This window comes from Neodiprion virginianus, chromosome 4 (assembly GCF_021901495.1).
Source record: "Neodiprion virginianus isolate iyNeoVirg1 chromosome 4, iyNeoVirg1.1, whole genome shotgun sequence".
Classification (NCBI taxonomy): domain Eukaryota; kingdom Metazoa; phylum Arthropoda; class Insecta; order Hymenoptera; family Diprionidae; genus Neodiprion; species Neodiprion virginianus.
The window spans coordinates 20,507,295-20,520,578 of NC_060880.1; the positions used below are offsets into that span (position 1 = coordinate 20,507,295).

Below are 13,284 nucleotides of genomic sequence, written 5' to 3' on the forward strand. Positions count from 1 at the left end.
ATGAATCATGCAACGGTCTTTCGAAGATTGATCGATTTCGGTTTTTACGATATTGGCAGTGTAGAAATGGAAACGATAATATTAAAAGTTTTTTCTTTCCCCTTCATTCGCCACATTTAACTTCACGCTCGATCGATCTTTATTTTTTTTTTTTGCTTTTTATTTCCTTATTTGTCGTTGTTGTTTTCTTTTCATACAATTTTCAACATTTTTAACAGTTGTTCAATTTTTAATTATGTAATACATCAATCGATTTTAGCGAGATCAATATTGAAACGCCTCTAGGGGATTATACTTTCGTACGTGTTTTTGCCGTGCGAAAAGTTCCGGATTTGCGGATGTGAATTATTTGCGATCGGATTTTCATGTGTACGCATAATGTAAAATCGGATTCCAAATACAAATTCGATGTATAAAAATCAAGGGGCTCCACGTGTCAACAAATTCTTAACGTATGCGTACATTTATATGCATATATATATATATATATATATATATATATATATATACACATGCACGCACATACTTGTATACACACGGTATTTTAGTATGTATCTACAGCTTATACATCATGCGTGCAGGTATATGTTTTGTTGGAATACGCGAAACAAGGTGTAATTTTATACATCGAGCTGTTATTCAGATCTGGTATATAGCTTTGCGGGAGCAAAAAACGAATAGGTACCTATAATATAAGAAAAACAAGAATTTACATAAGCTGAGGAGTGAGGAGGCCGACGAACGTGGAAACGGAGAAGATAAAAAAAAAAAAAACAACTACGCAGAGTTTGAAAAAATTATATACCCTGCATACGATCTCTAAAAATAATCTCTCGCGATACGAAATTTACAATTCTGAATTGTAAGTATATATATATATATATATATCAGAGTAGCAAAATTCCGCGCGATTTTGCCGCTTGTTTTTCATTATGATAAACTTTTGGCTATGTAGGTACGGGGCTAGATACAAACGTGATACATATATTACATATCTCGTTCGTTTCTCTTTTTCATTGCCAGTTATACATATATATTTATAGAGGTGAAAATAATATGCGAAATCTGATGAAATCAATGACGACGACGATTTGTGGATTTCGTCGTTTCGAACGGTTATGCATTATATATTTATCGATTCACCGATATACACCTATATGTTAAATCAACATCGATTTGGATCACGTACAAAGTAACTATCTGACAACGAGCGATTTTTCACCATCTATGAGGGGGGGAAGGAATAGAAAATGAGAAAAGAAAAAGAGTACAAACGAAATTTCAACACGTCGATAAATATTCAACAAAGATTCGGAACTCGAGACGAGATTTTATTTTTTTTCAAAAATGTCAACAACAATGATAAAAAAAAAGGGAAACGAGAAAACAACACTGATATTATTTACGTTGTGTAGAAATTCTCTGGCGTAAATTTTGACCCGATAATGTTAGGCATTTTATTTCATTTTGATACGATGACGGGGTGAAAATGTTGACACGACCGAACGGTCGAACTTAATTACATACCTGGCATACAAGTATACAGATACGCCTAATGCGGCACGTCATGTATGGAAGGTAATTCAGCTTTCGAGGGTTGAACGACTCTAACCAACCCCCGTTTCCAGTACCTACGTATACGATATATACATCGAGGTACGTTTTAAACTGTCATCAGGCTAATCGTAAACCGGAGGCGCGTGACTCGTGTCGCGCGTGTTTAGGCAACGACAAACATCCGACTTCTGCCCTCTTCAATTGATGGTTGTTCGGCGTTTCCAAAAAACATAATAATAAGAAAAAGAAAAATCGAGAAAGTTATGTGCAAGTCGAATTTTCAATTTCGATTGGATTATTACTGCGATCATTTTCTACATTGAATAAAATTATTGGGCTAGAACTGACAGGCGATGAAAAAAAAATTATAGTATATAATAATAATAAGTACAAAGGTATTCTAATAAAGTCTTGTGTAAATCCTATGAAAATTTTCCGTGTATAATACATATACCAGCTACATTATAAAAATAAAAATCTTCAAAAATGTCGTGAATTTTTGGAGAAACTTTTCCTTTTTCTTTCTTTTCTCTTATAACATGTTAATATTATTACTATATTCTACCACATATTTCTTACGCAGATGAATTTTACAATACATTCTTTATATCGATAGACGTATATATAAATGTAAACTTTCTCTTTACTTAGGTATTTATTAATGACTTGCTTTTTTTTCTGTGTTGGGGGGGTGGGGGAGGCAGTATTGGTTACCCACGGTCGACGAAAAATTTTCATCGATTCGTTTTATTCGTTGAACGGACGGAAGTGACATTCCGTCAGGAGAAAAAGAGGATGGTAAGCGATGAATGAATGAAGGGCGGTGGCGGGGGGCTGATTTTGACTTGAAGCGAATTAGGCAGCTGCACATCACTGCGTGCGGCAAACAACCCGCGGGGAAAAGAGTTTATCGTCCTGCTGCACGCCGCAGTTTTGCGCAGGGGACATGACGAATTTCCGCGGTCAGGTCCGCATGCGGGAAAAATTACGTCCCCCTGCACACATGTACGTACGTAAAGTCCTCCTCGTCGTCGTCGTCGTCGTCCTGGGCAGTTTTCGTAACGTACCGATCCACCTGGAGGGGCTCGCGCGTGCCATGGGGGTCCTTCCTGGCCCCCATGGGGCCCGCTACCCCCTCCCCCCCGCAATCCTTGGCGGGGGAGGAGAGGAGACCGCGTGCACTACACGGCTAATTATACACCCGGCCTCACACAGAAAGCAGCGCCGATGCGCCCCGACGGAACTTAAGCTATAATGTAACTATATACATGTATGTGCGGTAAGGTGCGCCATGGGTTTTACTTCAACGAATCCCATAATAACTCGACGTTGTTTCCGTGTATGGGACATTCCGTGCCAGTTCGGTCCGGTTTTTTACTCGCATCAATGATTTTCGTAGGCACACACATACGTGGTATAATAATCGTTGATGTCGAAATTTTTGGAAATGCGCATATTTCTTTTTTCGAATACAACCGTTTTTCATTTTCTTAATTATTTGAACGTGTTTGCAGCGAGTATCCCGATAAACATTGTTCAGAATTCTTAAAAATTTCATTCAATTTCATTCAATTTCAGACTTCGTTTAGATGTACTTGGTTTTTTTTTTTTTTTTTTTATTTAGAGACTGTATTTTAAAAATTTTTACAAAAAATTATGTTTTAACACCAATCACTCTGTAACGAGCAGTTTGAAACAAAAATTTTCAATCAAACTGTAATCCGTGAGATGAAACCCTGCCTGCAGTTGAGTTGGCACGGAATGCCCGTTACATATAATGCAGATCCTCCTCCTCCACGCCGCAGACACCCGGTGCAGCTGGGCTTTCCGAAGCTGCTTCTCGGTCGCCCTGACACAACCGGGGGGGTTGATGATTAGGGGTTGGGGGTCGCATCGCGGCGGGTTAACGTTTGTTTGTCATCCTAGCTGGCTATTTTCATAATGGAAATCATTTTCATACGCTTACACATGCGGTACAGTCGAGACATCTCGTATCCTTGTTCATCCGCTGACGCTCGTTGCAAATAATACTGTCAACAACGACAACTTCTAACATTATTACGACCATCGAGTTTTATATTCGTTTAATTCATGTTCCTCCACCGTTTACGAAGTAGTTTCTTTTTTGCGATTTCTTTTTTCTAAATAATTAATCGTTATTTTTCCTCAGAATACTTCGCCGCATTGCATAACAATATTGTACAAGACAGGGTCGGTATGTGACGTATAATACACGGTTTACTGTGGATGTTACATGTAATGAAATAAAATTGATAGTTTGACCGTTGCAGGGGTTGCCTAATGAGTTTGATTTTCTATTTCACGAAGTTTAACGCCCGAACGACAACGGTCCGCTAGCACGTCATAACGTTGAACTCAATTTCGTATAATTCATACGTTATTAAATACATACCGATACCCGTACAGATTACAGTGGTATACATAAACGAATTCACTATAGGTACATACGTTTAAGCACCGGAAAATATCTTAACCGAATAGAGCGTCGCTATACCGATGCGCACATATGGGTCTATATAAATTATAATTGAACTGCGAGACTTTCCCCCGTATCGATACTTTATACCGAAAGTTAATTGATTTCCGACCGTTGCAAAGCACACACGTATGTATACATATATCCACAGTATATGTACGATACTTTTCGTGCACATGCCAGAAACTATCCAAGCCTGACGTTATTCCTCCGATTTTTGACTTTCAAACTTTATTTTCTAGTCAATAAAACCCATTCGAAGTTATAATATACTTTCTATTTCTCTATAATTCTTGTACATATTTCATCCGAGTGAAAAAAAATGATTAAACGGAGCTTCGAAACATTTTTTTTTTTTTTGTCGTTTTCTCGGTTTTGCTCATCGGGATCAACTCAATACGGTATTTCACGATTGACAATTTTGTCATACCCTGTACATAAAGACCAGGCGTTATATACCGCAATTATAGACAGTGTAGAATATAATATTGTTTACGTATTATAATCCATATCGGATTGAAATTTCATGATTCTTATCCCTCTCGACACCGTCTCGAGTTGACGTGATCGATCGACGAAGAATTTAATTACTGCAATAATGATAATAATGGTGATGTATGATAAAAGTAATAATCATAATGGTAAAGATTACACTGCAACGGATGCATTCGAATAATTTATGCACGTCAATTTATCAGTGACTGTGTCACTCGCGATTTTATTGTTATCAATGAAAATATGTTTATCTTATTATAGGTATAGAAATCGTGCATATATCTGTCGTATGTAGGATATTCATTACCCTCGCCGATAATTCTTGTACAAGATATAATATATTTATTCTTAAGGAGAGGTTGATTCGATATGATTTTTTTCAGACAATGTTATTTTTATTTTTTTTATTTATTATAATTTACGCGATTATCGCTAACACCCTATTGTACATATTTCTATTTATTACATTTTTACGCCTTTAATGACTAGAGATTCGATTTTATTTATAGTATAGTTCGTATAGTGTATAAATCTAAACAGATATACATTGGACTGGGCCAAAAAAAACGGAGAATTTATTTTTAATGGTAATTTAAAAACATTGTTCACGACGACAAATAAAAATTATCCTGAAAGTTTGAGCCCTTAATATTAATATTAAGGGGTGTATCGTTACAGCTATTGATTTTTTAACAGTTACCGCATTTTTTTTACCCAAAATCCGTCAATTATCAATGTGAAAAATTTTATCAATCCATATTTTTGAAGGAAATTAAATATCCTACAAAAAAGCTCTCTTACTAAATTGACGTAGATCGAGCCGTTTCCTTGTAATCGTGCCTTAAACATTGATTTGTTTTTTCAAATTTTTGTTCGAATTTTTGATTTTTGTAATTACCAGAAAAATCAATATTTTCATAGATCAAACCATTATTTTCGTGGGAAATTTGATGCTCTACAAAAAAGGTCTCTTAACATTTTTCATGAAATTCACTCCTTCAAAAGTTATTCGACATTGAAATTACTTTTAAATACAATTTCAATGTTAAGGGCTCAAATTTTCAGGATAATTTTTATTTGTCGTCATGAACAATGTTTTTACAGTACCATTAAAAAAAAAAATTCTTCGTTTTTTTTGGCCCAGTCTAATACACATAGGAAAAAATGTTGTCATTTTGTTAAATCACTTTCACTCTCCTTCTCTCTCTCTCTCTCTCATTATCTCTCGCTCTTTCAGTCTCGCTAACATGAGTGTAAAATTAGCATTACGGACTCAAATATTGGCCCGTACATTATTTCTCACCGTTATTGAAATTCGATTGAAAGCATTTTTTTTTTTTTCTCTGTTTTCCTTACAAAATTTTCTTCAAGAATAAATATTTATAGTCTTTGGAGGCGCTGCATATGTTGCCCAACGTACAAATATGTATATACATATCAAGGAACAACCGTTTCAGGCTTGTAGTGGATTTTCTCTCCGTTTTGTTTTTTTTTTTTTTTTCCTTTTCTGTGCAATTTTAATACGTCTGACACGATTATCGTAAAAATCTAAACGGATTGTGATAATTCACGACGATTTATCGTTAACATATCAATTGAACGTATTGTATTAGCGGGGAAAAAACAGAAACGAAAATGAATTGATTAATAAATAAAAAAAAAACTGCATTCAAATTAAAAATCCATCTAAACCTCCGTATTATGTTCTCTCGCGAATTATATTATAATGCGCATACACGCGGTTTTACATGTATACTGTATAGTATGATATTTACAATTGGAAGGTGAAAAAGAAGGAAGAACAAACATTTGTTGTCCGAAATAAAAAGAAATACTACAATCCAAGAGAAAACGAATTGTATGAAAAAAGTAAAAAATTCGAAAGTAAGCAGGATGAAAGAAAAATAAAAAAAAGAAGAGAAAATAATAATATTAATAATACTAATAATAGTAATAAATATACAAGCTAATAATACAAGAATGTCGCAAGTGTGTTTAACCTCTAACTAAAATTGTCAATTTTTGTTTCTGCATATTTGCAGAACGGAATTGATGTATGGTACGTTCGGTTTACGAAGATGACGTCGAGGTGCATCCTGATATTTCTGCGTTGTTGCTGGTCTGTTTGGCGACGTCATCAGACGACGACGAGGAGGATGACGATGAAGTGGAGACAATTTTCTTGCTGCTAGAATCGTAAGCCTTTCGCGAACGCCAGAAGTCTGCAATAAAGAAGACGGGACACGATTAAAGGGGTTAAACATTGGTGAGTCAGTAATTGGAATAAGTAAAACGGATCGCTAATTGATACGTAAGCGCGTACGATGCGCATAATGCGTTACGAAAGGAGTTCGCGTTTTTTTTTTTTTTTTTGAAAATAGACCAGAAGTGCAGTTACGTCGGGTGGTGATGGTAGAGCACAAGTGTTCAAACGGCGCGTAATCCGGGTGCACTGTAGCAAACATAACGCGACATGCGGGTCGTATCGCTACTCAGCACCCAGCATCTGTGTTATTCGGTTGGGCATTATGCATGCGGTATACCCGCCCATAATGGACACATGGAAAGCTTGAATGGATAGGTGCTCGAAGGCCCGTGAAATCCCTTCGAGGAATTCACTCGCGCGCGTATCGCACGTTCCTCTTTTAATCACGCCCAAATCGAATACGCAACTCGATACGTCCTGCATCCTTCGATTCTCGCTATCGAGAGACCGGATCTGTTATTGGAGTGGTCATCAGAAAAAGAGGTATAAAAGAAGAGATACAAGCAGAAAACCTGGATGGATTAACCAATTTTTTTCCAAAATCTAATCAGTTTTAAGTCGGACCATGTCGAAGCACTTTAACAAGTTTCTTCTGAATCGGTCGATCTCTTTTCGAGTTATTATCGGACAAAGAAATTCAATTTTCCCGAATAGCTCAGAAATTGCTTATCACGTTTTGCTCAAAATCTGGTCGCAGCTCTAACAAGTCATGAAGAACCTTACCGATTGATTGTATTAAATTAGATTAGATCGTTATTTATTCTTTAGCGAAGCTTTGGAACAGTAACGACATTGGCGTCGATGGTTATGCATTTGAGTTAAGCATGTACCGATATTTGGTAAATACAAGTTTCGTACGAAATTGAGAAAATAAACCGCTGATTCGCTGACGTGATATTTTCGGACAAAATATTAACGAGAGACTGAAAATGATCAGATGTGATTCCCTAGATCCTAATTGACAACCGATCTTCTCCCTTTCAGTAGTAATTATAAGAACTTAACTAGACGAACGAAAATATGAAAAGAGACTCTCGTAGTCTGGTGTCCATCGCTGGTTTTGAAACGACCAAAGGCCAGCTTTGCACGCGGTGCGCAATAGCCCGAGGAAATCGTTCAGCCCTCTCTTTTACGTATAACTATGGTGGGTCCATCACTACCCTATTTTGGTCAGGTAGCACCTGAGGAGGATAAGGATGAGGTTGAAGAGTAGGGAGAAGAGGAGAGAAGGGGAGGGAAGAAAGAGAGTCCCGCCTCTGGGTCCGAGGCGAGTTTAAGGTACACGTGACAGCAGGTGCGCCCTTGTCCCAACTTGAAATAACCGGATTCGAGGTGCAGAGCTGCCTGGTGACCGAAAATTTGGCGGGAAATTTCCTCTCGACCAGCTATCTTGCGAGATAGCCTTGATTGCTGATTCGGTTATTTAAGGTTTAGCAGCATTGATCATCGGCTCGAAGCGAGAAGCAAATTCCGACGCGACGTGGTCTAGGTTGTAGGTACAGGTATAGGTGCCCACTTCTGTTTGCGGAAACAAAGTGCATTCCTTTAAAATCTTTAATAGGCCGAGTGCCGTGGCTAACCTGGTTTTGGTTGCGTTTATAAAGAGAAAGAGAGAAAAATAGAAAGAGAGTGTTTTTAGAGCAGTTCTCTCGATAGCGAAGGGAAGGAAGGAACGTTGAAAGTATGGGCTGCCCGACGTTCTTAGATAACTAATGCATACGAACTGACCTGAGCTGGATAGAAAAAGCAACCGCGAACTCAGTGACAGTAGAAACAAAAACACTCTAAACCAAGAACTTCTCTGATCTTGCCCAAAGATTATACGTCCTTGATGCATTATACAACACATTTGCCGCTCGATTCTTCTCGAGTGAAATCGTACACTTGATTACACTCCGGATGATTTGATCAAAGAATAACAACGTCTTCTTGGATCGGCGGAGCGATTCAAGTGTTTAGGTTGATAATTGAAAGACCAATCCGTCGGAATCTTTTGTGCGCTACTTTCAACGATCGCGATGTCGGGCCATACGGCGGGGCATTTCGCGAGCGCGTTTATAAACTGACAGAATTTGGTGGATTCTTTAGATTTTTGGCGGGAGTCTAGCCGTAGTCTGGTTCTTCTGACCGCCACCGCCGTCACATCTGTTTCCTTACAACAACCAACGTCTCGAGGTTCTTTTAAGAAATATTGTGAAAAAGGTGGAAGCAGAGGGTAACCCCTGGCGGCCCACCTCCTTTTCTTTTCTTTTCTCTTCTCTTCTTTTCTCTTCTCGTCTTTTTTTTCCTTTCCTTTACTTCTCTTTTCTATTCTTTCCTCGTCGCGTGGTTCTGCTCACTACCTTTTTCGTGACCGTGGAAGGAAATCGTGGGAGTCTTTCAACCGTTGTGTCTTTCACCGTGGCTCGGTGAAGTGACATTTTTACCCGCCAAAATTTCCCCTCTTCTTTGATCAGCGTGCAGTACTTTTTGTTCTTGAAATTCTCAAAACTTGTGCTCGACGACCAGTTTCTGGAGAAGTTTGCAACAGACGTCATCGTTATCGTCGCCTTTCTCTTACCGTGTCAACCAATCGTATCAGTGGATTCTATCCCCGATTAACAAAGACCTTAAAACGCAGGCAGGCGTTTACCTAGGTATTCGAGTGTGAAGAGGGACCCATCGCGTTGCGACGCACGCCGCGCACGTTTTTCTATATTATGAAAATTCCATGCGCGTATGGTTAGTTGTAGGTTGAGGCAGATGGCGCACGACCTCTCCAAGGTCTTTCCTTATGGTGTTAGATCGCGTGTTTCCTTTTTCTTCTTCCCTTCCTTGCGTTCTCTACTCTTCTGCCTTTTTCTATCTTAGTCTCTCCTTTCTCTTCCTTCTTTCCTTCCTTCCTTCTTTTAAAGGCTGATTTTAATCGTGGGAAAAGACGTTTGGAACGTATACCGACCACAGCACAGTCTGCATCAAAGTGTCGTAAGTAAAGAGGAAAAAAATGGAAAAAGAAGTAGCAGTAGGAGGAGAGAGCAGGTGGTGCATTTAAAGCCACTGCACAATCCATCGGCGGTAGAGTATTTAATTTGTTTACAATACGATCTACACGCTTTTCCGGATCGAGAAGATGATTTTCCAGAGTACGGAAAGTTTTCCTGTTCGAGTTTTCACTTTCTTTATTCTCTACGCACTCTCAAAAAGTGTTCTCTTCCCGATTGAGAACGGTGGAGGAAACAAATAGGAAAAAGATAACGAAACCACTTGAATGACGTCCGTATAATTATAATACGCGGGTAAAAAAGAAAAGAATAATCTCTTATCTGTAACAAGCAGTAAAATTCTTGCTCTTTCTTCTATACAGATATTGGTCTCTTTTTTCGTATACGTATCTATATATGTATCTATACGTATACAAGCCTAGGAACGAGTCGACCTATCAGGGCGAAAGAAACGGTGATACGAAGTAAAAAAGAAAGGAAACTGTTTAGAAGAAAGAGAATTGTTTCGAGAAAAGAAAGGGGGGAGGGGAGTAGAAAAATACCACAGGAAATATCTTTCGATGCTGCGCATTCTTCTCGAGAAAGAATTAGGCCTGTATATAAAGGGCATTCCACCTTCACCGTTTTCGGTTACCAGAGATGAATCACGAAAATCGTTCGGCGTTGTTGGCTCATGACTCACCGAGCAATTCACTCCGAGAAGAGATATTTTTTTCTCTTATACCTTTTCTTCTCTTCTCTTCTTCCCTTTCGTCTTCCTCTCTTTACTTTTCCAATATCCGAGACCATATGGCGCTGGATCATGCAAACAGAGACGAGACTCTCTCGATAGCTGAACGTGTACTCCGGATAGTGATAATAACGAACGAACCGCCGCGTAGCTGCGTAGGTGTGAAAAAAGTGACGAAGATGCGAGGCGGTTGTGCTTCGTTGCTCGAATCGAGTCGAAACGGTAGCCCGAAACGCGCAGCCATCACCTCAGCCGGAGGATCGTAGGTACGTACCGATGTGTAAAACAAGGAGCTGAAACCGGGAAGAATCAAGTCCGATTCTACACACTTGGGGTATAGGTAGGAGGGCGAAACCTGTTTCGGCCTGAAAGAGCCACGCGACCATGGCTATACCGGCGACTACCAATACATGCCGGCTCTACCCCTGACCCGACGCAACCCGCGTCTCTCCTACGACCGTTGCACCGCGACTCGTTATTTCCCGCCAAAATCGAAAGGGCCGAGTACTCGATCGGCGATCGGCCTTGTTTTCGGGGTGCAGTACCACGTAAGCACGAATTGGTTGATTCGCGAATCGACGAGCCGATCGTCGGGATCATTGCTCAAATCTTCGACGCTGACTCGACACGTTACGCTGCATCGCAGTAACGAGAGTATAACCTAAATTAAGTCGTACGGTTTGATTGAGTTACGACTTTAACAATTACCGTGACCGAGGGAGAGAGCTGGTGATCTGTTTAAAACTGTGTCTGATCTGATTCTTTACGACACCGGGCCGTTTGTTGCCTCTTCACCACGATGAACAGTCACGTAATAATCGAGTCGTAAAATCAGTCGACATCGTCGAACAACGAGAGGAAACGAATGAGGGGAATATTCAGGACCCGTGCAGCAGCGTGAGAAAATCAGTGCATGCGTACAATCAGCTGAATATACGATGAATAATTCGAGTCGTTTCGTACGTGTCCGTAAGCTTGTATGATTTTTTTTATTTAAACATACCGTGGATGTTCGTCTGCCGCGAATACGGGGTAGACCTCTTCCTCGGGGATTTGTTGCCGGTCCTAGGCTTGCTTTTTGCTGCTCCGCACTTGTTCTCCTTGTCCTCCGAGGACCGCGGATCGACGCCCCATCTTCTCGAAAATTTTGCCCTTTCCATCTCCAACGCCTCCTGAAGAAGATCGACCGTATCCTTGGCGTTCGGCTGGCCGAAAAGACATCGAGGTACCGTGGAAACCAGGGACGGTGGTAACACCGTGAAGTGCACCTCACGGCACATCGAGGCTGCGAGCATTGTTTCGAATCGCGAATTTTCCCCCTCCGGCGCCTCTTGTGGCTTTGATTTTCTTTGACTCGTCGTTGTTGCGAAATTTTCCGTTCGCTTTATCGTTCGAAAAGTTGGCAAGGAAGAGTATGGTAATATTTATTCTTCACACCGACACTTGAAAATCTAGCTGCCTGTTCTGTTTACCGGATGAAATCCTCCAGTTTACTTTGAAAAATAAACTCGAAGAAGTGGTAAAATCTGAAGGGTAAAGAAAAAGACAACAAACTGAACTCTTGATATGTAGCGTCTAGTCCCTAAACCTCTGACGACCGGTGCGTTCGGTGGTCAGACTTATTCTGGCTTCCATGGGGTGCGTGCAGGCGCAGGCACCAAGTGAAAAGGTCTCGGCGATCAGCCACGAGGCTTCCCCACCATGTTCTTTAACTCGATTCAAATCTGATTGGTGCGCCGTTTTAAATGCGCGGTAAAAAGCGCGCGGACATCCATACACTCAACGGATTACGTGTCATTATATGTATAAATGCTGGGTAGGTGTACAGTTTGCATAAGCTGTTTACTATTTACGAGCAATTTTTAAAACCCGGAACAACGACACCTTTTCTATACATAGGTATATATATATATGTATAATATATACAAAAAACAAACATGTGTGTATTCTATATGAGTATATGGTTATATAGAAACATGGCACGAACTACCTTTTCGATTATTATTATTATTACTGTTGTTGTTATTATTATCGCTGTCATTATTCTTTCTTATAAGCAGCTCCTCGCATACACCAGACACGAATTGAATTGTACGATGAAATCCTTACTGAATTGACTTGAACTTAGAATGGGTACGATTATTAAAGGCGGTCGTTTTAGAACGTGGGCAGAACAAGTAACTTCCAAAGACAAAATGAAACTTTCGAAATAGAAATGAATAAAAATATCGTTATGATATCTTTCCGCCGTGGAAGAAGAATCTTCAAGTTAGAGAACGCGTGAGGAAAAAAGAAACTTTTCTGCACCATGGAAGGCGAGATGAATTGACCAAACATAGAGGCTTTGGAAAGATTCTCGATAGCTGTTCAGATTGTTCAGGTATATTTTATTCTGAAAATCTGCAATTACTCGTCATTTTCGTTGGCAATAATTCGCCATTATGGACTTTGATTTTATCCATGCCTTCAGCGTGAATTGATTTTATCGCAACACGGTCACGGCTCGACTTGACCTCTGTGCAGAACAATTACAACGATCATAGACCGCGAATCGGGAATCCAAAAATTATAGATCATCGATATATCAACGCTGGGAAAAAATGTACGACTATCATGAATGGCGACGTTATAGGGTGTTTCACCCGTGCGTGATGCGGTCTGAGAATGCACCTTGCTTCCTGGTGCTGCAGAGTGTCTCTCAGTACCCACGTTTCATACCTGCAGCACCGTCTCGGACCGAGAGAGAGAGAGCGAGAGA

The 13,284-nt window shown here is 39.8% G+C and overlaps 1 protein-coding gene across 1 annotated transcript; it reads right to left on the bottom strand.

Moving 5' to 3' along the window:
• Positions 1–6,619: 6,619 nt before the first annotated feature.
• On the bottom strand, positions 6,620–12,141 carry LOC124303068 (uncharacterized). Its single transcript, XM_046759828.1, has 2 exons — positions 11,530–12,141; positions 6,620–6,771 (listed from the first exon to the last, which is right to left on the bottom strand). Exons 1-2 carry the CDS (start codon positions 11,819–11,821, stop codon positions 6,620–6,622), a joined length of 444 nt encoding a protein of 147 aa, XP_046615784.1. The 5' UTR covers positions 11,822–12,141.
• Positions 12,142–13,284: the final 1,143 nt, after the last annotated feature.